The following is a 27,242-nucleotide window of genomic DNA, read 5'->3' as shown; positions in this document are numbered from 1 at the left end:
AAAGTGAATTTCTGCATATATCACAATATCTGCAATTATTCACCTCTTCCCAAACTTCGAAATTTGAAAATGTCACACAGGTCTGTATCGTTTTTGAAAAATTTCCCACCTGCAGGTTTGTGGAGTAGAAAGCCTCCCCATGTCTTAACAGTGCAAGGGTCAGCATAGGGGTCTTCACTGTCACCATAGCCTCTGCGTCAACTTAACGCAGAAGTCTAAACCGCCTATTAGTCTTGTCAGCTCTGTCACTTCATTTTTTCTTCTTTTTTCCCCAAAATACAAAGAAATGCACTGATTTTACATTAGTTTAATTCTAAGTCTGTAATACAGTTAATGAATAGTGACCTATAACCATTACTTAGACCAGTGTATCTACTTTAGATAAAGATAAAGCAAATATTTATCCTGTAATTAATTTTCTATTATTATTAGTTTAATATTTACATTTTATCTCTTGTGTGCACCGCCCCTTAAAGTTTAAACTGTATGCTGCAGCACATTTCCCCAATATGGCATAAAAAAAATAAATCCTATCTTATCTTCTTACCTCTTATCTTATTCATTACTTTTCCTCAAATAAGTGGCTGGCTGATATCCAGAGAAACCTATATTTTCCGTTGTGTTTTTCAGAGTGACCAAATTGAAAACTGCGCCGACTTGTGGCCCCAATTTATACTACATGGGTACATGGGACGCACACGTTATTTTCACGTGGTAAAAACGTCTTCGATGATTGGTCCACACTTGTTTATTCCGGGATGTGATTGGCTAATGACCATGGCAACAATCCGCCATGTTTCTTTTTCACAAGACGACAAGAAACGAAGCTACTTTACAGCTTTACTGGCACTTATACACCGCAAGGTCTTGATTAAAACATGTAGAAAGGGAAAATATTAGTTTTACTTGTCGTCGGCACGATGTGTGACGTTTCCGGCGACTTCTAAACGTTGTTAAGAGTCGTTTGTAGCTCCTCGGGCCGTTGTAGGTAAGGCTTCAATAAGAAGGCATTTCATTGGATAACTGACGGACTGTGCGGTCAGTATTGACACACGCAATTAAACCTGCGTTTAAAGCAGGGAATGAGTCGTGTTTTTAACATGTTAGCGCTCTGGGTTAGTCTCCCAATGAGGGACATGCACGGCGAGCGGGCAACATGCTGTTTTTGCAGTGTATTGATGATGCATTAGCCTGTAGTGACACTGTCCTACTTTTTACAGCTTTTATTAGTTACAGCTTTTGTGAGAATCTATTTGTCTCTCGTCCGCTGAAACAGGAACAGCCAATGAGCTATAATAAAGTTGAGAAACACTGTGATTTCATTAGTCCACAACAGAGTGGCTAAGCATTCCCCACTGTTTAGACATTCAATTGTATGTATATTATGGTACTAAATTAATATTGTTACGCAATTTAATATGCATTTGTGTATATTTGGTTGGTATTGTTGTGTCCCCTTTGTGAGGGGATGGTAGAGAGGGTACAAGAGTCTGATGCAGCGCCTCTGCACCAGATTCTACCTTCCTTAAGGTTGAAACATGAAACTATCTCAAGCTATTTTTGAAGTTTGTCCTAGATCTTTGGAGATCATGGAGAAAGTGGAGGTCTTGGAGGTAGTGAAAGTGACAGAAGAGGCGGAGAGCGCCTTTAATCAAGTGGAGGCGACCACCCCAAAAAAGAGGAAGAGCAAAGCTCAAGAAGACAATGTGGAGAAACCCAAGAAGCCCCGGTAATGTACATAACTTAACAGGCTTTCAGTCTGTTCTGAAACACTGACTGTGGCTTGAAAAATCGAAACCGTCCCTCCCTTTATCTCTCATTGTTGAATTTCTTGTCTTTCCTAGATCAGCCTACCTGCTTTACTACTTCGATGTCCACCAGGTTATGCAGCTTGGAATCCCTAATATGCCGCAGTCAGAGATCAACAAACGCATCAGTGAGAGCTGGAAAAGACTCAGCGTGGCTGAAAAAAGCTACTATCTGGAGAAAGCCAAGTTGGAGAAGGAGGGCATGGACACAGTAAGCTACATCCTCAACCTCCTTACATTAGCTGAAACCATATTTTTATCACTTGAATCCTCAAATAAACCTCTGAACCTTCGTCCATTGTCAGGGCATCTACACATTTTTTGCTTAGAGTTAAATAACATTTTCCGTAAGAATCTCAATGACAGTTGGTACCAAAACAAGCTCGTCTGTGGCTGACACGTGTGGCATCAAAGAGACAGTTATCGGGTGCTAATATTGCCATTCCTAGGATATTAATGACAATCTGAATTTTATGTGTATCAAGGCCAATGCTCCCCTATAGTTGACAGCTTGGGCCTTCTTTATGTCAAGTTTGTCATGACATTTGTATTTTAAATAATGTCAAAGCCTTGTAATCAGAAACGCGTGGTCCCCTCTTTTGTTTCCACAACATTTCACGATTATAATTTCAGCATTTTTAGCAGTGCAGAGCAGCAGCTTGGAAAAGTCTTGGAAGTGATAAATGAAGCGGATAAATGTGTAATCTTAGTGGGCCTCCTTTCAGCCACTATTTCATACATATTAGATTTGTCTAACAGCAGAAACAGAAAAAGAAAAAAACATGTAAATGAGAACAGCTTTATTGTGAATACGCCAGTACCAAAATATACTGTATGTGAGCACAGCAACAAGCTAGAATTTACTGAATGCTCTCTCTCCTTATCGGTCTCTTTTATTAAATGTAGGGATTAATGTACTTTCTTACAAAACTGTTGCACCAGCAGAACCAACAGCAGTAAATTAATTATAGTGCTGTGCAGTCAGCCCAACCAAATCCTTTTAAAAGATTTGCCATGATAGAGAGCTTGATCTGGTATCGGCTCTTGAGTATATCAGAGGCCTTATTAATGATTATGCATTGCTGAGCACTTATGTCGTAAACTCAATTGATTATTTTTTGCAATGAATAGGGCTCATGGCACAGTTTTCCAGTTGTCCCAGTTTTCATGGCACAGACAAAGCAGCTGTTTATCTGAACAGGGACCTAATTGATTGTGTAATGTAAAAGTGATTTCATGGAAAGCCATGAACAATTTTCTTGTTTATGCTCTCCCCTCAGTCGTCTCTCAGCCCCTCCAAAGACCTGCCAGGCTTCCGCAAAATCCTTCCCAGAGCCAGTTACTTCCTCTTGTCCAAAGGCTCCTCCTCAAACCAGCAACCAGGAGGCTCTCAGTCGGAGGTGAGCGTGGAGTGCCTGGATAGTCCTGTTGACGGAGGCCTGCCCTCGGTTTCCCTTACCCAGGAGCCTCAGTTCACACCCCTTGGGTTTGCTGGGGAGGTGGAACTTTCTGAGCACCCCATTGTTGCCGATGACATAGCAGAGGAAACAGCTGTGGTGTCTCGTTCCATCGCCCTCCAAGGGATCCCATCATCCTCTTCCTCCTCATCCTCCTCATCCAAAGACACGCCCTCCACAGACACATGTGTCCCGCAGGCCTCTGCTGACTTTACAACAAATGGAGTGACAGGAAATGAGACAAGAGGAGCCAGCAGTAGTTATAGTGGGGCGATGGTGCAGCAGACACAGGGGGAAACCACACAGGTGGTCACTATCATACCCACCCAGGTAAACATCCTTCTACCAGATTGTAGAATGATCTATGTTTAGTCACTATTTTAATCACAGAATATTTTTACTCATTTCTCCCTCATTCAAGAACCTGCTGGAACCAAAGTCTTTGGCAGGGGTCACCTCTGTGGGCTCTTTGATGATGGTCTCTGTAGGAACCAGCTTAGAACAAAGTGCAAAACCTTCATATAAAATGGTAAACAGCCACATAATCACTCCAAGTTAAAAATGTTGATCCTGTAACCTGTACGCACACGTAGAAAATTAAGAGATTAGATTGTAGAAATCTTTTTAGTTGGCGTTGAGAGACATGCAATTATATATTTTTTTTGTTTTCTGCAGTCTGTGAAGACGTACACAAGGAGAGGTCGAGGGAGGTGTCTCAATCCTGGCTGTTCTTTCGTGTATGTCACCCGCCACAAGCCGCCTACGTGTCCAGAGTGTGGGAGCCACTTGGGTGGAAAATGGATTCCTGCTGTAAGTGTCAGTGCATCCTGAACAAACATCTGGTTTTATTTGCGCTTCATGTCATAACCTTTGGCTGCAATATTTTAAATCAGGCAAAGAGGACGCAAGAGAAAGAGGCAGCGGCATCCAAGCAACGGCCGCAGGGAGTTAGCGAAAGCTGTGCAACCACCCCGCCGCCTGCTCAGGAGGCGAATGCGGATGTTGGTAAAACAAACGCCGCTGGGAGCAACAAAGAAGTTCAGGCTCAGCGGTGCAACAGGAAGCAGCGTGCAGCTTCATCTGGAGTACCACCAGAGGGCAGCAGCACCAAGCCACAGGTTAAAACAAAGTGAGTCTAAAGCCATAATTTGTTACCAGCACACAGTTCTGAGTCTGAGTGTGCGTGGTCTGCAGTAGCTTAATCTAAACTGTGCTGATTGTGCTGTACCTCATTTGCAGATGGCAGCATTAGTTTCACATGAATAATTACCTTGTCTTATCTTTTTTATTTTTTTAATTCACTGTTTTCCACAAAATAGGGGCGGGAGGATTACACTGGCATTGACAATGTTTTAAAAGCAGCTGTTTATTGCAAATTAAGTTGTGAGTTTTTACATTTTTGTATCTAACCTGACTTTTCCTCTGCCGTTAAGAAGACAAGTGAAAGACAATCCTAAAAATGCCGTAGTCCAAGGAATGGACAGAAACAGTGTCTCTATGCTGAGGAAGCCTGTGAGGCCCATCCTTCCTGCTTGCTACAGCACAGGTGAAATGATATGTGTATATATATATATAAGAAGCTTGAAATAAGCTTCTACCATATTTACATGCTCGCTTGTGTTTGTGTTCTAGGCCGTGCTTTGTTTCAGGTCATAACCGTCCCACATGACAAAGGCAAATTTCCAGCTGCACACAACAATAAAGAATCCCCTGGTACTGTGCATTTGATTTTCTGTTTATCAAGTGTGATCTTTCGCTTTGGGGTTTCTGTTTTCTGTTCTTGTTATTTGGCATACTCAGACATGCTTTGTTGACAGAGCGGAAGACGGTGATCTATATATATCTATATCTATATATATATATATATATATATATGTGTGTGTGTGACTGTACTTTCGGAAGTTTCCGCACTCAGCTGGTGTGGTTGTTTTTCTAACCACAGTGCCTCAAGAGAGTTTCTCAGGTCTGAAACCCAGCACTTTAAAGCAGCTTGGTCAGATGGTCCCAACAACCACAGCCAGTCAGGTGAACACACACACATAACTTTAAAGAACATACGAGTAGAAAACAGTGAAATTGTAAATTAAGTCCATTCTGTCTCTCTGTAGGATTCTCTAATCCCCGCAGACAGAAACCAGCCTGTGTCTTCACTGACTGATAGGAGACTGAACCTCTTGTCAGTTGTGCCTTTCAAACAGCACACGGTTTCCAGCTTTGTCAGTATATTCATTGCAATTTAATTTGCTCCAAATCGTATTAATTAGACTACGCACAATGTTCAAACTGTAATTTTGTTTCTGGATATTCTTTTGTCATTGGGGTATTTGTGCTGCTCTTTATTCCCTTAGGACTTGGGGCTGTCCACAGCACGAGGCAGGGGTCGGTGTAAGAACCCATCTTGTGACTATATGTATAAGAACAGGCACAAACCTGCGGTGTGTCCTAAATGTGGCTGTGAGCTGACCCAGAAAAAGGCAACAAAGGTAAGGGAGACATTACTTCCTCCAGGTTTTGTTTCAGATGTTGTAGGATTAGTTTCCAGCTGTAACTCTGACCTCTCGATCCCTTTTATGAGCCTTGGCACAACCTTGGATCCCTGAGCAGTTGGCTCTTAAATCTAGACTTAACACTGAATACAGGGCTTTGATGTTTTCTCTTCATGGTTTTTAAGCAAGTAGAACTGATTACTGATATCTTTTACGTCCTTAACACCTGTTTCTTCACTCTTTGTGTAAGTGTTTTTGTTTTATTAAAATCTTATATGTCTGTTTTTAGCTATCCTCTACTTCATGAAGTATTCTAACCTTGTTGCAGCTCATGAACAAACCTATAAACACAAAGCTTTATTCATTGCAGCACTATCTAAAAGCCTTCTTTGACATCATTCAGTGTGGATAAATTGCGCTCATTATTTTTCAGTCAGAGACCTTGCTGGATCCGTACCAGCCCCTGACTCCTGCCCAGAAAGACATCCAGCGCCAAAATACTCTGCAACTACTGCGCAGCTCCCTGCAGATTCCCGAGAGCGAGACTGAGCTTCAGGAAACATTAACCCTCATCCAAGAGCTAAACAGTCTCCAAATAGTCTTGGTTCAACCGAGTGACCAGGGGCAGGAAAACACAGCTGAGACAGAGACATTCGTAGAGTCTGGGTGGCCTCAGTTCTATGAATCGGCAGCTACTCACTGCGGCCTGTGTAGCTACCCACTCTTCAAGGGAGGGCAGAAGTGAGACGATTTGTTATGTCTTATGATTTGGTTCTATGGTTTTTTTTTGGTGTGTGGTTCACTAATATATGCTGCTGTGAATGTTTCTACCTTCTAGCACCGTAGCGGGACAGGAGGACTGCTGGCTGCTCACTGAAACGCTGATGCAGACAGCCTCTCTGCAGCTCAAGGTGTGCCTCAACGTTCAGTGTCTGGCCCTGCACAGCTTCACTGACCTGCATCCAGGTAAACGGAAACACCAAACAGCCACAACCAAAAAAAAAACTCACAGGAGAAGTAAATAACATTGATCATCTTGTGACAGTACAATGTTCTGCTGGGAAACTTTTGGACGTGGCTTTCGTGTGGATGTTACTTAGACATGTACCATTTACACACAAAAAAACAACATGAAAAACAGCACAAGGTGTTGACCTGGCCTCCAAATTCACTAGATCCCAAACTGATCAAGTATCTGTGGGATGCACTGGAACAAACCTGATCCACAGAGGGCCCTCCCCTCAACCCATAGGACCCAAAAGCCCCACCAGATACCACCAGAATGCCCATTCTCTGATGTGTCACAACTGTTTTGGAGGCACAAGGGAGACCTGCACAATATTAGGAAGGTGGTCATAATGTTATGCCTAATCAGTGTACAGCATTTCATTAAGCACCAATGCCCTTACTTTGAAGATGTTGTATTTTACTGATTGGCCAAAAGGGGGCACCATAGCTGTAAATTATGTGTACACAGCATGTAACCAGTAAAATGCGCTTGCCCCCTACAAACTCATTTCTGGAGATTTATTTATTTATTTTTTTTCAAATCTCAAAATGTAGGTCCTTTTTTGAAATGCAAAACACAAATAAGTCATGGTCATCATTATTTATCTTCAGTAGCTTTTTGAAACATAAGAAATGGTTAATAAACGGCAGCTTTGCACACTTTGTGCACTGTTTCATTTATTTGCAAAAGATCACAGACAGCAGGATTTTCTTCAAGCTCAAACAAAACTCAAATAAATCTTCTGAGCTGTTGTCCTATTTATTTATTACAAACAGGTTTGTTCAACATTGGGAACCGACTCCTGGTGAGTATTGACCTGTTCCTGAAGATCAGAGCCACCATCAAACTAGGCCAGTCCCCCTCTCAGGCAGTCAGGACTTTACTAGACCACGTCCCCAATCATCCTGGTAAGTGCTGGAGTAAACTGCAATTTATTCTTCAGGTTTGGTCTAGGACATTTTTTTAATAGTCCATCCTCTCTTTGTGTTTCTTTGCCTCAGTCCACACTCTTAGTCCAGAAGAATCATCTCAAATTCAAGAGCTTCTCCTGAGCGGCTACTGGGCCTTTGAGTGTGTGACAGTACGGGATTACAACGATATGATCTGCGGCATTTGTGGCATCGCTCCAAAGCTTGAGATTGCGCAGAGATACACAAACAACGTCCTCGAGCTCAAGAATGTCGAGGTGACAGACTAGCGATGCAATAAAAATGAGAGCTATTAAGCAGTGACTGTTTTACAGGCTCCTGGGGTGTTTGACTGCGTGCCTGTTTATTCCACACTGTTGTGACGTCTTTCTCTCTCTGCAGTTTACCTGGCCTGAGTTTTCAGTCTCAGATGAAGTTCACGTGGACGACTTCTGGCTGACGATGGAGAGTGAGGCCATCGAGCAAGCCGCTTTCCCCACTGACATCCCTGTCACGCGGATGGACGCTTCCATCATCGCTCCCTTCACCCCTCCTCTGATGAGGGGTCCCACTGTCATCAACACAGAGAAGGACAAGGTCCTGTCACACGTACAGCCTCCTTCAGGTACATGCTGTCTGTAATTCCTGTTAACTCAAACCTTTTACATGCATCCACCCCGTGACTGTTATTATACCATAATATCAGCATACAGAACATACGTACATGGAGAATATGTAGCTACAGGAAAGATAATTACACTTGATTTACTGTGTTTCAGGAGATCCATCTGTTTTGGTTCGTCTCATTCATGATGGTCAGCTCAGACTCGACAAGATAGAAGATCACAGTGAGGAGGAGTTGAGAACAATACTGGAGCGCTGTGGGACAACCATCACACCAGGCTGCACCAAGGTGTGTGTGTGTGTGTGTGTGTGTGTGTGTGTGTGTGTGTGTGTATGGGTGTGTGTGTGTGTGTGTGTGTGTGTGTGTGTTTGTCTTTATCATATTGTGGGGCCACGAACCAGTTAGCACAGTCACAGTGTGGGGTCCAAAATTTTTGTGGGGTCCCAAAACCCGGACCCCACAAAAATAACCTCAGATTCAGTGAAAAAATGGTCAAAACAATGCTCTGTCAAAGTTTCAGGCTTAACCCCATTTTGAACATGTGCCAACTTTTTGTGCTTAGGTGTGTTTAGAAGGTGTAACTCACTACCGGCCACTAGTGGCAAAGCGAGGTACTGCCTCAACACACACTTGGACACACACTGAGGTAAACTGAGCATGTGCGAGCAACTGACTTCCGGGAAGGCTAAGTCTTTGATTAGCTGCTAATGTTACGTTATGTTTAAGGTGACTGAATGGACGAACTCCAAAAGACAGCCTAAACAGTGCCATCACACAATAAATGTAGGTTTACTGACAAGGTAGGAACCATATACTTAATAAATAAAATAAGTAAAAAAAAAAAGTTAATTTGAAATTACCCAGAATCCTCCCATGAGCACCTGCTCATGGGAGGATTCTGGGTAATTCTTCAGTGACCACACGGTAATGAAGATAAATAAATAAATAAATAAAACTAATAAAACTTAATAAACAAATAATTAAAAAACAAAAAATAATAATTTTAAGAGCTGCACTTTTAAATGTTTTACAGTTCTAATAAAAAAAATCCAGTTTTCTGTCTTTTTGTGTATGGCAGAGATGCTAAAGCTAAGCTAAAAACGTAGCCATGCCAGAATATATAAGTTGTTTAATCAAGAAAAGCTACTAATTAATAATCAAAATAATATAATAACATACTATGATATAATACTGTAAATCAACCAAGGGGGATCTTTTTAACCTCTATTATTAAAAAAAAATTAATTAAAAAAAGTTAATTTGATATGACTACATTACCCAGAATCCTCCCATGAGCAGGTGCTCATGGGAGGATTCTTCAACGAGCACACGGTGATGAAGATAACGAGGAGAGACGCAGAGACAAGTTGGAGAAAAGTCTGCAAATGGTGTCGTGTTCAGCATAAGGTAAGTAACCCATACGTTAAATTAATTTGTTTTTGTAGCGAAGTTAGCTTATTTGGTGTGATTTACATGCACCATTTGGTCAAAATAAAAAGTAAAAAGAAGCGTTTTTATCTTGTGCAAAACACGTTATACCGTTCTGAACATGAGCCACGTCGGTTAAATTTACATTAAAATAAACATCACAGAGTTTTTGTGCGTTCTTAATTTACAAAGCAACATGTTTTGTGCGTGGTTTATTTTAATCCGTAACGTGAGTGAAGTGATGCTACGTAGGCTAACTGCGGTCGGCCATGTGAAAAAACGTGAACAGTCTAGAACTTTAAACCACGTGATAAACGGGATTTTTATTTTTATTTTAAAGAAACTCGGTTTCAAGTGTAACCTGCCATCTCTCCAAAAGAAATGTTAAATGTCCTACGTGAAGTTCGTGTTAAAAGTTGGATCATGTTAAATATAGTTTGACATAAATTTTGATGACATCTCAAATATGATTATAGGATTACCAATGGCTGCAATGAGACGCAGGAAACCTCCACAACAAGATGCAATAGAACATGCAGCCAAGGCCATCGACAAAATTGCAGAGTTGGAAGTGAAATACATCAACTCTTTCAAAGGTATGGTGTGTGTGTTTTCAGTATTCATTTATTTTGTTGTTTGGTAGCTCTGTCTCTGCTTTTCTTTTACTTGGACATGCTTTTCCTTTTTGTAAAGAAAAAAAGACAGCACATTTTGTTTTTCAGGCCTAAGATAGTAAATTGTTGTTTACATGTGGTCCTATCTCAATAATGGAATCCAGTTTGTGCATTCATTACTAAGGTATGCAACTGTTAGGAATTATATGCTGTCTTGAGGTTATTAGATAGATAGAGAGAGAGAGAGAGAGAGAGAGAGAGAGAGAGAGAGAGAGAGATAGATAGACAACTTTACTGATCCCTTTGGGAGGTTCCCGCAGGGAAATTGACATCAGCATGTAACATCAATTTCATATAACATATGAAAGGAATAAGTTCTACTTCTCCAGCTTTCTGTCACATTAAACAGTCTAATGGTATGTTTCTGTGCTCATCAGGTCGTGGAGTGTTTGCCAAGGCCCATTTTCAAAAAGGAGACTTTGTGGTGGAGTACAGAGGGGAATTAATAAATTCTGAAGAATCCCAGAGAAGGAGGAGGACATATCATGCTAGATGTGCTGTCTTCATGTTTGACTTCTACTGGCAAGAAAGAGCATGGTGGTAAGGCTAAACTGTTTTGTTTTAATGTGTTTCGTTTTTCAACTGTAACAATCAGAAGGGTTCCTGTGTGGCATAGATTACCTTGATGAAAGGCCTGAAGTTAGGTTATTTATCTTAAAATCTATCTAATAACAGTAACTTCACAATTGTCATTAAAAAATAAGATCAATCTTACTTGAAGTTTACTTTTTGAGGGCCGATAGTAAGTTTGTGAAGGATACAATTTATGATTTAATATTATGAAAACTAATCAGTGATACGATATTTTTTTGAAGTATTGATGCAGCTCTAGAAGATGGCAGTCTAGGAAGACTAGTCAATGATGACCACAACCATCCAAATTGCAAGATAAAGAAGGTCATCTCCGAAGGCAAGCCACACCTGTTTCTTTTTGCTCTGAGGGACATTAAACCTGGAGAAGAAATAACATATGACTATGGAGGAAGTGACTGGCCTTGGAGGAAAAAGGTATGAAACTTAATGGACGAAGGTCAATGTAAAAGTGTTGTTCAAGAATGATATTCTGTTTGTACTGGTTTAAAGGTGCTTTTAATAGCCTAATAATGTTTTGTTTTGCAGGAGTTTTGAATATCTGCTCAACATTTATTGCTTATCAAATACTCAATAGTACTAACTTGAACCTATAAACTTTGAGTCATATACAGGAAACTTTTCAATATCTGCTCTACACTCATGACTGTTGTCTTGTGTGACTGCTTATGGTTACTGTTAATGGACTGAAATATTGTTACTGCTGATCAACTACTCAATAGTAATGTGAAACACATTTTTCAGGCTGCAGAACAATCAACCCTCACTGAGTGTACTGAAGCTGACATCTCCACAACCATAAGACAGGATGCTCAGAAGTCTGCAGTGTCCCAGAAAGAGGTACTACTTTACATTAATTGTTTTCATTTGTTTATTTGTACTTCTAAAGTATTTCCTGTTTGATTAGATACTGAGGTGAGGTTATTTGAGGTGTATCTCTTAAGTCATAAGAATGCTGTCAATTACAATCTGGGTTTTGTGATTTCATGGGGTCCAGGGGTTGTGTGATTACACCTGGACCCCATGAAATCGCAGTCTGGGTTTTGTGACTTTATGGGGTCCAGGTGGATTGAGAAGAGCAGTGTTCAGTTGTAACCACTCCCACTCTTACACACTCCTGTCAGGTCTATCCTTGTTGTGGGGACGCCGCTAACTGACTGATATTGTCTCAGTTTAAGTACATTTATTGTGTCTTGTCTACCTTTAAACATGAACACACATCATGTATGACAGGTGACACTGAAGTCAAGCACAGTTTGATCTCTACTAGACATACCAGATATTGGCCATAGGTTAAATTCCCTCTGCCAGGCACCACCCTTGCTTGTTCCCAAGTCTAATGGTTCCTGCAGTGCTACAGCAGGCAACATACACTATGACAGAAGTCAGAACTGACTTGAACCTATAAACTTTGAGTCATATACAGGAAACTTTTCAATATCTGCTCTACACTCATGACTGTTGTCTTGTGTGACTGCTTATGGTTACTGTTGTTGGATTGAAATATTGTTACTGCTGATCAACTACTCAATAGTAATGTGAAACACATTTTTCAGGCTGCAGAACAATCAACCCTCACTGAGTGTACTGAAGCTGACATCTCCACAACCATAAGACAGGATGCTCAGAAGTCTGCAGTGTCCCAGAAAGAGGTACTACTTTACATTAATTGTTTTCATTTGTTTATTTGTACTTCTAAAGTATTTCCTGTTTGATTAGATACTGAGGTGAGGTTATTTGAGGTGTATCTCTGAAGTCATAAGAATGCTGTCAATTACAATCTGGTTTTTGTGATTTCATGGGGTCCAGGGGTTGTGTGATTTCACCTGGACCACATGAAATCGCAGTCTGGGTTTTGTGACTTTATGGGGTCCAGGTGGATTGAGAAGAGCAGTGTTCAGTTGTAACCACTCCCACTCTTATACACTCCTGTCAGGTCTATCCTTGTTGTGGGGACGCCGCTAACTGACTGATATTGTCTCAGTTTAAGTACACTTATTGTGTCTTGTCTAACTTTAAACATGAACACACATCATGTATGACAGGTGACACTGAAGTCAAGCACAGTTTGATCTCTACTAGACATACCAGATATTGGCCATAGGTTAAATTCCCTCTGCCAGGCACCACCCTTGCTTGTTCCCAAGTCTAATGGTTCCTGCAGTCCTACAGCAGGCAACATACACTATGACAGAAGTCAGAACTGACTTGAACCTGTGAACTTTGAGTCATATACAGGAAACTTTTCAATATCTGCTCTACACTCATGACTGTTGTCTTGTGTGACTGAAATATTGTTACTGCTGATCAACTACTCAATAGTAATGTGAAACACATTTTTCAGGCTGCAGAACAATCAACCCTCACTGAGTGTACTGAAGCTGACATCTCCACAACCATAAGACAGGATGCTCAGAAGTCTGCAGTGTCCCAGGAAGAGGTACTACTTTACATTGATTGTTTTCATTGGTGTACTTCTACTTCTAAAGTATTTCCTGTTTGATTAGATACTGAGGTGAGGTTATTTGAGGTTTAACTCTTAAGTCATAAGAATGCCGTCAATTACAATCTGGGTTTTGTGATTTCATGGGGTCCAGGGGTTGTGTGATTTCACCTGGACCCCATGAAATCACAGTCTGGGTTTTGTGACTTTATGGGGTCCAGGTGGATTGAGAAGAGCAGTGTTCAGTTGTAACCACTCCCACTCTTACACACTCCTGTCAGGTCTATCCTTGTTGTGGGGACGCCGCTAACTGACTGATATTGTCTCAGTTTAAGTACACTTATTGTGTCTCGTCTACCTTTAAACATGAACACACATCATGTATGACAGGTGCCACTGAAGTCAAGCACAGTTTGATCTCTACTAGACATGCCAGATATTGGTCATAGGTTAAATTCCCTCTGCCAGGCACCACCCTTGCTTGTTCCCAAGTCTAATGGTTCCTGCAGTCCTACAGCAGGCAACATACACTATGACAGAAGTCAGAACCGACTTGAACCTATAAACTTTGAGTCATATACAGGAAACCTTTCAATATCTGCTCTAAAGTCATTAATGTTGTCTTGTGTGACTGCTTATGGTTACTGTTGTTGGATTGAAATATTGTTACTGCTGATCAACTACTCAATAGTAATGTGAAACACATTTTTCAGGCTGCAGAACAATCAACCCTCACTGAGTGTACTGAAGCTGACATCTCCACAACCATAAGACAGGATGCTCAGAAGTCTGTAGTGTCCCAGGAAGAGGTACTACTTTACATTGATTGTTTTCATTTGTTTATTTGTACTTCTAAAGTATTTCCTGTTTGATTAGATACTGAGGTGAGGTTATTTGAGGTGTATCTCTGAAGTCATAAGAATGCTGTCAATTACAATCTGGGTTTTGTGATTTCATGGGGTCCAGGGGTTGTGTGATTTCACCTGGACCCCATGAAATCACAGTCTGGGTTTTGTGACTTCATGGGGTCCAGGTGGATTGAGAAGAGCAGTGTTCAGTTGTAACCACTCCCACTCTTACACACTCCTGTCAGGTCTATCCTTGTTGTGGGGACGCCGCTAACTGACTGATATTGTCTCAGTTTAAGTACATTTATTGTGTCTTGTCTACCTTTAAACATGAACACACATCATGTATGACAGGTGCCACTGAAGTCAAGCACAGTTTCATCTCTACGAGACATACCAGATATTGGTCATAGGTTAAAATCCCTCTGCCAGGCACCACCCTTGCTTGTTCCCAAGTCTAATGGTTCCTGCAGTCCTACAGCAGGCAACATACACTATGACAGAAGTCAGAACTGACTTGAACCTATGAACTTTGAGTCATATACAGGAAACTTTTCAATATCTGCTCTACACTCATGACTGTTGTCTTGTGTGACTGCTTATGGTTACTGTTGTTGGACTGAAATATTGTTACTGCTGATCAACTACTCAATAGTAATGTGAAACACATTTTTCAGGCTGCAGAACAATCAACCCTCACTGAGTGTACTGAAGCTGACATCTCCACAACCATAAGACAGGATGCTCAGAAGTCTGCAGTGTCCCAGGAAGAGGTACTACTTTACATTGATTGTTTTCATTGGTGTACTTCTACTTCTAAAGTATTTCCTGTTTGATTAGATACTGAGGTGAGGTTATTTGAGGTTTAACTCTTAAGTCATAAGAATGCTGTCAATTACAATCTGGGTTTTGTGATTTCATGGGGTCCAGGGGTTGTGTGATTTCACCTGGACCCCATGAAATCACAGTCTGGGTTTTGTGACTTTATGGGGTCCAGGTGGATTGAGAAGAGCAGTGTTCAGTTGTAACCACTCCCACTCTTACACACTCCTGTCAGGTCTATCCTTGTTGTGGGGACGCCGCTAACTGACTGATATTGTCTCAGTTTAAGTACACTTATTGTGTCTTGTCTACCTTTAAACATGAACACACATCATGTATGACAGGTGCCACTGAAGTCAAGCACAGTTTGATCTCTACTAGACATACCAGATATTGGTCATAGGTTAAATTCCCTCTGCCAGGCACCACCCTTGCTTGTTCCCAAGTCTAATGGTTCCTGCAGTCCTACAGCAGGCAACATACACTATGACAGAAGTCAGAACCGACTTGAACCTATGAACTTTGAGTCATATACAGGAAACTTTTCAATATCTGCTCTAAAGTCATTAATGTTGTCTTGTGTGACTGCTTATGGTTACTGTTGTTGGATTGAAATATTGTTACTGCTGATCAACTACTCAATAGTAATGTGAAACACATTTTTCAGGCTGCAGAACAATCAACCCTCACTGAGTGTACTGAAGCTGACATCTCCACAACCATAAGACAGGATGCTCAGAAGTCTGCAGTGTCCCAGAAAGAGGTACTACTTTACATTAATTGTTTTCATTTGTTTATTTGTACTTCTAAAGTATTTCCTGTTTGATTAGATACTGAGGTGAGGTTATTTGAGGTGTATCTCTGAAGTCATAAGAATGCTGTCAATTACAATCTGGGTTTTGTGATTTCATGGGGTCCAGGGGTTGTGTGATTTCACCTGGACCCCATGAAATCGCAGTCTGGGTTTTGTGACTTTATGGGGTCCAGGTGGATTGAGAAGAGCAGTGTTCAGTTGTAACCACTCCCACTCTTACATACTCCTTTCAGGTCTATCCTTGTTGTGGGGACGCCGCTAACTGACTGATATTGTCTCAGTTTAAGTACATTTATTGTGTCTTGTCTACCTTTAAACATGAACACACATCATGTATGACAGGTGCCACTGAAGTCAAGCACAGTTTGATCTCTACTAGACATACCAGATATTGGTCATAGGTTAAATTCCCTCTGCCAGGCACCACCCTTGCTTGTTCCCAAGTCTAATGGTTCCTGCAGTCCTACAGCAGGCAACATACACTATGACAGAAGTCAGAACTGACTTGAACCTATGAACTTTGAGTCATATACAGGAAACTTTTCAATATCTGCTCTACACTCATGACTGTTGTCTTGTGTGACTGAAATATTGTTACTGCTGATCAACTACTCAATAGTAATGTGAAACACATTTTTCAGGCTGCAGAACAATCAACCCTCACTGAGTGTACTGAAGCTGACATCTCCACAACCATAAGACAGGATGCTCAGAAGTTTGCAGTGTCCCAGGAAGAGGTACTACTTTACATGAATTGTTTTCATTGGTGTACTTCTACTTCTAAAGTATTTCCTGTTTGATTAGATACTGAGGTGAGGTTATTTGAGGTTTAACTCTTAAGTCATAAGAATGCTGTCAATTACAATCTGGGTTTTGTGATTTCATGGGGTCCAGGGGTTGTGTGATTTCACCTGGACCCCATGAAATCACAATCTGGGTTTTGTGACTTCATGGGGTCCAGGTGGATTGAGAAGAGCAGTGTTCAGTTGTAACCACTCCCACTCTTACACACTCCTGTCAGGTCTATCCTTGTTGTGGGGATGCCGCTAACTGACTGATATTGTCTCAGTTTAAGTACATTTATTGTGTCTTGTCTACCTTTAAACATGAACACACATCATGTTTGACAGGTGCCACAGAAGTCAAGCTTTTTTTTACTAGTGTTTTCGTAGTGCATGTAATATCCTACATTGTTTACATTTTTCTTTATTAAATTTCATCCCGAAATCATGTGAATATTAGCCGTCATTTAAAGTACCATTATGTCATTTTTGGGGATTTTCGGGTTTACTCGACTTTATTTTTGTCACCTTTGTATGTTATAAATGTTTTTAATTCTAAGTGCCCACATTTGTTTTGGACTCTCCAGGCTACGTATGCAAATTCTGACTCTGATTCTAGCCTCTCCAAAGAAGACCAAGATTTGATTCCAAGGCTGAGGAGGACCAAAAGCATACAGGTAAACAACACACATAATGTTGAGATAACACTGATGCATATGGGAAACATTTATTTTCTGGTAGTGTGAGAAATTGTGCAAAGTAAATATTCAATTAATTTGCTCACTTTCATTTACGTTTTCTTTTGTTAAGATACACAACCAGATGGATTTTGATTCAGATGAGCTTTTTGATCCAAGCTCAGATGACAGTGAAGAGGAATATGTTCCTGACACTTGTGGTGATGACTCTGATGGTACAGACACTAGTGATGTAATTGAGCCAGTTCATCAGAATCAGCGCATGCTAGGATGCCTAGAAAGAACAATGGATGACTTCAGAGATAGTTGTCTCTCAACAACAGAACTCAATGATGATTCATCAAAACAGAGGCTTAACAGAGGACGCTCTCCCTTAAGAAAAGGTAGCTCAATCGTGAGACATAAAAGGCAGTCTTCCAACAGTGTATCCTGGCATACAGACACAGTGGCTCCTGGAACACCTGAAGCCCCAAAACTTTTGGAAAACTCAGAAGCGGTTCTTGTCCAGAATCTTCCTGATAGTACTTCTTCCTCATGTGATGGTTCACTTTCCATAGTTGCTGTATGTAAAAAGGAGGATGGGTCAAGAATGTACAACAAAAAGCAATACTGCTTGTACTGTAAGTTGGGAGTTGGAAAAATGGCAAGGCATCTAGAGCGTGCTCATCACAACAAGCCTGAGGTTGTACAAGCTCTGTCCTTCCCAAAAGGCTCCAAGGAAAGACGAATGCACCTGGAACATTTGAGAAATAGGGGAAACTTTGCTCACAATGTCGAAGTACTAAATGCTGGCATGGGAGATCTTGTTCCCCGCAAGCAGCCCAAAAAGGATTCCCAAGCGCAGAATTTCCTGCATTGTATATACTGTCAAGGCTTTTTTGCGAAGAAACTACTTTGGCGGCACATGATGATCTGCAAGTTTAAGCCTGGTGCTCCAAAAAAACCTGGCAAGACCCGTGTCCAGGCTCTCTGTGCATTTGCGACACCACCACCACCTGGTGTCAAAGCAGAATTTTGGAAACTGCTAAATAACATGGTTCAAGATGATGTTTATTCGGCAGTCAAATCTGATGTATGTATCTTGGAATATGGTGAGCATCTATATAACAGACTGGGATATGATGTTGGCAAACATGAATACATTCGTCAGAAACTACGAGAGCTGGGAAGACTTTTGATATGCTCAAGGAAGACCACTCCTTTGAAGACCATTCAAGACCACATCCAACCTGCAAATTTCATGCATGTTGTGGAAGCAGTGAAACAAGTGGCAGGCCATAACAGTGAAACCAATACATACACACGTCCAAGTCTTGCTCTCAAACTTGGACATAGTTTGACAAAGATTTCAATGCTTGTGGAGAGCCGTGCAAATGTGCTGAACAACTACAGTGCAGCGAAAGATGCTCGTACATTCCGCAAAGTATATGAAACCAGATGGAATGAAATGGTATCAGCTGCATCACTGAGAACACTTCAGGAATCAAAGTGGAATGCCCCTCTTTTGCTCCCATTCACGAAAGATGTCCAGACTCTTCATTCTTATTTAGATGAGCAGCAACAACATATTCACAGCAAGTTGTCCACAGAGACATCCCCCCAGACATGGGGACAGTTGGCAAAGATCACTTTGACTCAAGTCATTTTGTTTAACCGACGAAGAGCAGGGGAGGTGTCAAAAATGCCCCTTTCTGCATATCTGTCAAAAAATCCATCTGACCCTCTGGAAGATGTGAATTTAGCCCTCTCTGACCTAGAAAAGAAACTCTGTCAACACTTCAGGAGGGTAGAGATAAGAGGAAAAAGGGGAAGAAAAGTTCCTGTGCTTTTGACTCCAGCAATGCAGCAAGCACTGGATCTGCTTGTCAGCAAACGGCAGGAATGTGAGGTTCCTCTGGAGAACATATACTTATTTGCAAGACCATCTGCTCTTACCTGCTACCGTGGGTCTGACTGCCTTCGACACTTTGCCAAGGCCTGTGGTGCAAAAAGTCCAGAAAGTCTCACCTCTACAAAACTGCGCAAACAAACAGGAACTTTGTCTCAAGTACTCAACCTCAGTAATACAGAACTGGATCAGTTAGCGGATTTTCTTGGTCATGATATAAGAGTGCATCGCCAGTTCTACAGACTTCCTGAGGGCACCCTCCAGCTTGCCAAAATTAGCAAAGTCCTCATGTCGCTTGAAAAGGGACGTCTGGCAGAATTCAAGGGAAAGACTCTGGATGACATCAACATTGATCCTGAAGGTATTAATTATTCATCTTCATCACATTTCTGCTTAAAAGAAACAACAAGCAAACTGTGTTTCTAAGGCTCTTATATTGTTGATGTATGTAAAAAATGAATGCAATGCATTTAGCCTTCACTAACAGTCATTCTCATTCCTTCTCTCATCAAACATACAGAGAATGTGCACCTGGACAGTGATACTGAGGATGTTTTAGAGTCAGGTTCACAAGGTAAGAGTTTTATATGGTCTTTATTATCACCATGATGGACTGAAGGATATTAATTTCTCTAGGGATGTCCCTATCAAGTATGTTCTGATCTTGATCAGAGTTCTTACTCATTCCTGCTCACAAGAATAGGTTAAATGTTATTAAGATTATTGCAAATAACTATTTTGTTGAGAACAAGCAGCCGATTTACTCTTATATCTGGTTATCTACCAGAAATAGCCGTTATTTATGTTAAATAACAAAATTTACTGCGTATTAAGTTCATCGCCCTTACAAATGGACAAAAAAATAAGTTGATTTATTTTGTCTTGATCAGAACGTTCTTGCATACAGCGGACATAGTATTCAATATACACGAACTCATGAAACCAATTTCTTATTAATGATTAGACTACTATGGATTAGACACATCCATAACTAAAAGCTGAATAAACACAGCTGTGAATAAATACATTTTTGATAGCGATGAAAATCAATAAATAAGTGATGTAATAAAAACCACAATACGAAATAATTCCATCACAATTAATAACTTTGTAATTATTTTTCTTCTTGTTTAAAGAGAGCCAAGCCATATCCAGTCAGAGAGAGCAGAACAAGACCATAAGACCAGATGTGAGCCATAATGAAGCAGCACCACACAAAGACACCATGACACCTCCACCACCCTGTCACCACAAGTCATCAAAAAGTGAAAGAGGTAGTTTTAAGTTCAAGATTTGTTACTGTTTGCCCCTAAATTGTTGATGCAATGTTTTATTGCTGATTTATATACAGCTGCATAGTATCAAATATATACTCACAGCACTGTTAAGCACCTGTGAGGTTACTGGGAAGCACTTCAAATATTTTAAGATGTGTTAAGAAGTACCTTTTATTATATCTCAACTGATAACTTTGTAATTACGTTTCTTCTTGTTTAAAGAGAGACAGGCTACATCCAGTCAGAGAGAAGAGAACTACACCACAATACCAGATGTGAGCCATAATGAAGCACCAGAGAAAGACACCATGATACCTCCACCACCCTGTCACCGCAAGTCAACAAAAAGTGAAAGAGGTAAAGTTTTAAGATCAAATTTGTGACAGTTGTCTCTGCCAGTGTTGACACAATGTTTTATTGCCAGTATGTCTAAACAATATGTTCACTCATTTCTCACAGAGAATTATTCTGTTGAAAACAAGACAAATGATTGGTTTGTGAAGGTTCAGTCAGTCATGTTATGGTATATCTAAAAAGGTTAAAGAATGGTAACTGGACTTGTAGTGTCTTCAGTTTTGAAGGACTGGTGGGAAGTTGGGGTTTAAATAGGAACATCTGTGGATGTTACCCATCAGAAACACGCCTGATGTATGTTAATGGCTAGATTCTTACCTGTCATGAGATTGTATTGTGAATTGATGGCAGATTATATCTCAGTCCACCTCCTTTGTTCAGTGTAGGATTTTCCAGTTTGACATAGATGGCTTCCTTTACGCCTCTTTCAAACCATCTCTCTTCTCTGGCTAAAATTTGGACATTGTTGTCTTCAAAAGTCCTTGAGGTATAGGTGGACTGCTGAATTGTTTCCTCACGAGCAAGTTTCTACCTCTGTGTGTTACTGGATTTGAAATTAACAGGAATGCAGTGCTTCCTAAAACAATATCCTCCTGAGTTTCTCCGATACGCCAGCTACATAGGGGATGACAATGTTCCTCCTCTTGTTGTTCTCCTCCTCTCCATTTTCAGATATCTTTTCACGCAGAGTGAGGTTGGTTCTATCGGCCGAGATGTCATCCTTTAGTAGTCTTTCCCTTGCTACTTTTGTGACTTCTGTGGTGGGAATACATGGGAATAGTTAAGTAACATCATAGGATACGATGGTTTCATCTGGATCCAATTTGTCCCAGTAGTTTTCAGTGTGGGGAGTTTTCAATATCAGTATTTCCCCAGCTCCCCACCTGTCTTGTAGAACTGAATAAGCTACTTGTTTGAGTGGTGAAATGTCTTCAAGAAACTCTACAAGTCCAGTTGCCGTTCTTTAATGTTTTTGGACGAGACTAAGGTTTTGATATAGTGAAGATCTATCTGCACAGCATGGCCCTCTTAAAACTGACAAGTCTTTTAATTTGTGTAGTGTATTGTTACACCTTCTTAATATTTTAATATATAAATATATAATATATAAAAATGTATCCAACTATTTGATGTTGTGCTAAATACACTAATTATGAGAGAGTTTGCTTTATGCAAATATGTTATTATCCCAAGTCCAAAACAATTAATTATTCTCCAGAATTACTTCAAAGGTACTGCATGCTCAGAGGATATGCTGCATCTGTCCAGTGTTTGCTTTGGTAAGGGGGAGTAGAGCTCTCTGCAACTGCTGCATGCAATGGGTGATATTTGGGACTCAATGTACTCTTGTAGCAACTTGATTCTACATTGCAAGCAGGTGGCTTTGGTGTACCTGTGATTATGAGCTTGGCACTCAGAGACCTTTTTATTCCTGTTTGTCCTTACCATGCACAGCACTGCTTCCACATCACTTCTTGATTTTCCTAAACTACAGTTCTAGCAATCACACACACTTTTGTCTTTCCAGTAACATTTTCATTGGACAATACAGAAATATTTGATATTATTTGAGTTTATCTTTTCACAGGTCGCCAACCTTTCAAGCGAAGGATGTGGGAAAAAGAGGAGATTCGTGCTGTTGAGAAGCACATGATGTCCTTCATTACTTCATGTCGTGTTCCAGGAAAAAGCGACTGTGATAAGTGCCTTCAACTCGAAAAAGAAGCACTTCAAAACAGAAATTGGCTGGCCATAAAATTCTACATAAAGAATAGAATCACAGCGCTAAAACATAAAGTTTAAAGAGGACATTTAACATTGTTATGTTAAGCTGTTATACCAGATACATTTCTGTTATGTTAGATTCGTGCTGTTGAGAAGTACATGATGTCCTTCATTACTTCATGTCGTGTTCCAGGAAAAAGCGACAGTTCCTTTAACTCAAAAAGAAGCACTTAAAAACAGAAATTTGTTATATATATATATATACTGTTATGAGCAAGAACAAACTAAGAACCAACACACAAACTTTAGTTTTTGATTAGTCAATCAATTATTTTGGTATACGAGTTATCCTGGCCATAGAAAATGTGGAGCCAGTGACTTTTCTTTGTTGTAATTTTTATTTTTATTAATTCATTTTATAAATTAATAAACAAAAACAGGTTGGTTTACTGGAAAGTGAAAATAAAGACAAAGAATTTAAACCAAAAGCCTGAGTCTGTTGATGTTGCCTGACATTTTTCATTAATTGTTACCAAACCAAAATTTATGGCTGCACAGCACTCATCTTGGCAGTCAAAGGTGTTAAGTGATTCCCAGTAGTAAGTTTAACCTGAAACTGTTAAATGGTACTCATGATGGAAGAAAAACCAGAAAGTGTGCATATATTGGTCTCACATGTAGCTAAAACCTGACAAGTCCTCAGAAAGCGGTTCCTGGTCTTGTCTGGGAACTCAACTTTGTCTGATTGATCATTTGAGGTGACATGTGTGTTTACGCCCCCTTCAGGATGCTACATGATTTTTTTCAGTGCTATACAACCCTCAGAAAAGGTGGTTCCCACAATGCATCGTCTGGTCAGGTGTCCCTACAATACAACAAAGACAAGGATGTGTGTGTGTGTGTGTGTTTAAGAGAGGGAGAGAGAGTGAGGGGCATAGAGAGGAACATGTGCCTTCGTGCTTATTATGCTGCGCATTTCTGCTTTTGTATGTTAATGACTGTAAATATAGCGATTGCTAATACTAGCTAGAGTATGACTCTTAGAGGAAACACGCTGATCATGTGATAAGTTCTTGGTTTGTAGAACAGAAAACCCTCCTCCCCTCACCCTCACCCTGGGGCTGCTAGACCCAGTGTCTTGCCCGAGGCAAGATGCTTTGCATGTGAGCTTTAATTTAATTGCAAAGATGATTTCCATAATTACTGCTAATTTGTGTTTTTACTGCTGCTTATTCAGTGCTCTCATATCTGTGTGGCAGTTTGTATTAATAAAATTCGGCTTTCTGTTTCCCTCTGTGTCAGAATGAGCTGCTAGCCTCTTTGATCTCCCTGTACTCGGTTGTGCATAGCGGCCTCGCCACTGCGCCTCAACCCCCTCCACACCTCACCGCTGGCAAGCTGTCAAAGGTCTGCCCCCACAAGGTAAAAACAGCAGCCCTGTCATTGTTAAACTAGTTACACAGTCATGAGTGAGCCAGTCATGTTGAAATAAACTCAATCAATCAATAATTAGTTTCCTCGCAGGAACCAAAAACGCAGATGTCCTTGTGTTTTTGTAAAGACTTCACCGATCTGCACTTTGTCTCCTGTACCTGTCCCCAGGTGGTGTGTGCCTCTAAGTACTTGGTGAGAGGAGAGACGGCTCGAGATCACGTCGACTTGCTGGTGTCCTCTCGCTACTGGCCCCCAGTCTATGTTTGTGACTGTGCTCGACAGGTGGCACTGTGCACTGACTTGCAGTACCCAGAGCTGGCAACCCAGATGTGGGGCAGGAACCAGGGCTCCTTCTCAGACCCCTTTGAAAAGACAGAGGTGGGTGATTTCAGTCTAATCCAGTTATCTAGCAGAGGACTCAAATATGTCCTGGAATTAAATCAGTTTAAAGTCCAATCAGAGATTATTTTAATCTACAAGTATATTCACAAAAAATAAATCATACATGACTTATATAACGTCTTATATAAAGTTTATGACATTATTAATGTGACCACTTCAATTTGACAAACTGACAGTTCAGGTTGAGGAAAAGCAGTTTTTTATTCTTGTTACTAGGATTTCTAGAGAGAGCTACCTCCTTGTTTGCATCTGGATCCAGAATTAACCTCATTTATTAGTGTTAGACACAAATATGTCTATTTGTGTTGCAAAAAATTGGCCCTGCACAGAAAAACTCTCCTTTTTCTTCTTTAGTTTGTGTCATGTGCTGAGCTGCAAGACCAGCCATACAGCGCCGATCTGTCCTTGGCAGCAGAGAACCAGCAGGTCCACCCCATCACCAAATCCACTTCTTGCTGGCTGGTTCATCCCCCAGGAGTAGCCCAGGAGCCTCCTGCTCCAGAGCACCACTCCATGGCCCTCTGCAGAGACCTGGAGCCTTACGTCAGCCTGGTGGCTGAGCTGGAGACGGAGAAGGAAGAGGAGGATGATAAAGGGCCAGAACAGAAAGATCAACCAGATACATCTGCGACTGACTCTACAGAAGAAAAACCTGAGCACTGCACATCAGTGAGCCATGCACGTAAACAACCAATGGTTTTCAACAACACCGCTTATTACTACCTGTTCAACCGGCTGGTAGATTTCCTCACTAGCAGAGATATCGTGAGCCAGCAGATCAACCAAGTGGTGAATGCCTGCCAGCCGGGAGAGGTGGTGATCAGGGATGCTCTGTACCGACTGGGAGTGGCGCAGATCAACACGGAGAAAGAAGAAGGTGAAGGGAGCGGGATGGAGGGACAGACACAGGAGGAAGGGGCAAAGACATGTGAGCTAGTCCTGCCTCAGTGAAAATGTTGAGACAGTCAGATAAATCAACAGGCTGGCAGAAAGACTGACTGAAAATAAAAAGAGATGGGTGGAGTGAGGAGAACAGAGGTGGTATAACAAGAGATGCAAGTGTTGAAGATAGAGTGGTTTACCTGACAATAGTGAGGTAGCAGAGTAATGAGGATACTTAAGTTCTGGAGAGTAGTTCACAGCAACACACTGAGATACATGTTTAACAGGTTCATGTGTGTTGAAGTTTTCAGGTGTTACTGTAACAGCTGTGTGTTCAAATAACAAGTTACAGTGTGGAGCCATTTTAACCGTCTTTAACAAGCGAGTGTGAGAATAAGTCAATATGTTGGAGACGGAACGTCAAAGTAATCATTCTCAAATGACTAAAAGAATGTAATGCATGCATTTTACCAAGAGTCAGTGTACTGTACATGTGAGGATAACGTGAACTGCATCGTGTGCTTTCCTCTGACGGACGGAATGTAAGCAGGACTTTATTAACTGCTTCAAATCTAAATGTAAATATTTAAGCAAGAATAATTTATTGATTACCCTTTTATGGCCAGAGAGACATTTCTGCGTTTTACACTCTTACCTCTTAACTGCCACTCGCTGCCTTTTGGACTAATGTTTGCTTTTGGAAAGCGAGGAAATACCTACAGTATTTATGTGTTGATTGTACTGTACCTTAATGTGGTCGTGGACCTTTTGCTGGCGGCCTTTGCTTGAATTTTGCTTCATGTCACCTTCTTGGAGATCAGTTGTACCCGTCGGCCTCGGAGAAACAACATGTTCAGTATAGCTGCCTGCATGAACTACTTCAGAGAGATTCCCTTTTTCAGTTGTTACTAGTAAAGGCTATTTATGCTTTTAATATAAAATAAATGACGGGCTTTCATTGATGCTGCAGTAGAGACACCTGTTTGTGAAGAAACACTCAAGCTGCCATGTATATTGTGTAGATATAGTATTAATATGTATGTAAATTAAGCCGGTAATGTAACTAATAAATATAAAATTGATAATAAGTTCAATCTTTGTCTGTGACAGACGTCTAATGTTGTCATAAAACCAGATAGTCGTAATGAAATAATAGTGATGATTGTCTGACATCACTGAGCGCTAACTAACACTGTGTATAAAACCCTAAAGTGTGACAAAGATACTTGACTATAGAAATGTTCAACTGTTTCAGGGGGAGCGGGGGAAACACGCAAACTCATGTAGCCAAGTGACTTGAGTTTTATTACGCATGTCTTCATGGAAACCACCAACCACAATCAGTATCATTCTTATATCAGTCACTGTATGACAGATGCTTCAAATATGATCAGTGTTATCTTTAGTGGAAGATTTCCAGATGATGTGATGAACAGAACAGGCAGCTTTATGGCATCAAATGATATATTTTACACAGCAAAGACGGGCACACGCAGGATTCTGTCTAAGTAGCTTCATGAGGAGTGCTTCATGTTGAATCAGATCACATTTTAAAAGCCTTTGCTTCACAACCTTTGCACAGCTTTTCTTGTTTTGTTTTTTTATCCGTTTGTTTAGACACGTAAAGCTGCTACTTCTGTATTCTACGAGTTTATAGCGTCAGTTTTATTTTCACTGAGGCTTCCTGTAGTTGCCCGGGTTTTTGCATGAAGAGTCTTTTTAATTGTGGGATTATTTTTTTTTTTTTCTTCAAGAAAAGTCTTTAACAGTAGTGGATTTACAGTCACTACGTGATCAGGGGATGCCACTGTGGTTCAAAGGGAAACACTTTGTTATTGCCTCCGTAACAGGACTTTCAAATTAGTTTTTTTTTTTTTTTGTTTGTTT

The 27,242-nt window shown here is 40.7% G+C and overlaps 2 protein-coding genes and 1 long non-coding RNA gene across 5 annotated transcripts; all 3 read left to right on the top strand.

Annotated features, from left to right (window-relative positions):
• The first annotated feature begins 594 nt into the window (after nucleotides 1–594).
• Nucleotides 595–27,224, top strand: hmgxb3 (HMG box domain containing 3). Of its 3 annotated transcripts, XM_084549945.1 has the most exons (21): nucleotides 595–988; nucleotides 1,567–1,729; nucleotides 1,845–2,019; nucleotides 3,089–3,595; nucleotides 3,687–3,794; nucleotides 3,941–4,075; nucleotides 4,159–4,394; nucleotides 4,699–4,811; nucleotides 4,898–4,978; nucleotides 5,208–5,290; nucleotides 5,374–5,481; nucleotides 5,614–5,748; nucleotides 6,185–6,492; nucleotides 6,590–6,717; nucleotides 7,537–7,668; nucleotides 7,762–7,946; nucleotides 8,071–8,293; nucleotides 8,448–8,581; nucleotides 23,940–24,059; nucleotides 24,240–24,449; nucleotides 24,828–27,224. In XM_084549945.1, exons 2-21 carry the CDS (start codon nucleotides 1,590–1,592, stop codon nucleotides 25,422–25,424), a joined length of 3,858 nt encoding a protein of 1,285 aa, XP_084406071.1. In that variant the 5' UTR covers nucleotides 595–988; nucleotides 1,567–1,589; the 3' UTR covers nucleotides 25,425–27,224. The 3 variants fall into 3 exon arrangements, with proteins under 3 accessions (XP_084406071.1, XP_084406070.1, XP_084406069.1); XM_084549944.1 differs by having other exon boundaries at nucleotides 595–1,729; nucleotides 4,702–4,811; XM_084549943.1 differs by having other exon boundaries at nucleotides 595–1,729.
• On the top strand, nucleotides 8,599–12,758 carry LOC311491885. The gene is made up of 3 exons (XR_014699197.1): nucleotides 8,599–10,317; nucleotides 10,773–10,935; nucleotides 11,211–12,758. It is a non-coding gene; the product is annotated as an uncharacterized lncRNA (long non-coding RNA).
• Nucleotides 17,253–23,519, top strand: LOC311491884 (uncharacterized protein). The gene is made up of 6 exons (XM_084549946.1): nucleotides 17,253–17,372; nucleotides 17,506–19,642; nucleotides 19,802–19,855; nucleotides 20,418–20,555; nucleotides 20,781–20,915; nucleotides 22,501–23,519. The coding sequence occupies exons 2-6, from the start codon at nucleotides 17,518–17,520 to the stop codon at nucleotides 22,713–22,715; spliced, it is 2,667 nt and encodes an 888-aa protein (XP_084406072.1). The 5' UTR covers nucleotides 17,253–17,372; nucleotides 17,506–17,517; the 3' UTR covers nucleotides 22,716–23,519.
• Nucleotides 27,225–27,242: the final 18 nt, after the last annotated feature.

This window comes from Chelon labrosus, assembly GCF_963514085.1.
Source record: "Chelon labrosus genome assembly, chromosome: 8".
In the NCBI taxonomy this organism is placed as follows: Eukaryota; Metazoa; Chordata; class Actinopteri; order Mugiliformes; family Mugilidae; genus Chelon; species Chelon labrosus.
This window is presented reverse-complemented; position numbering and strand designations above follow the sequence as displayed.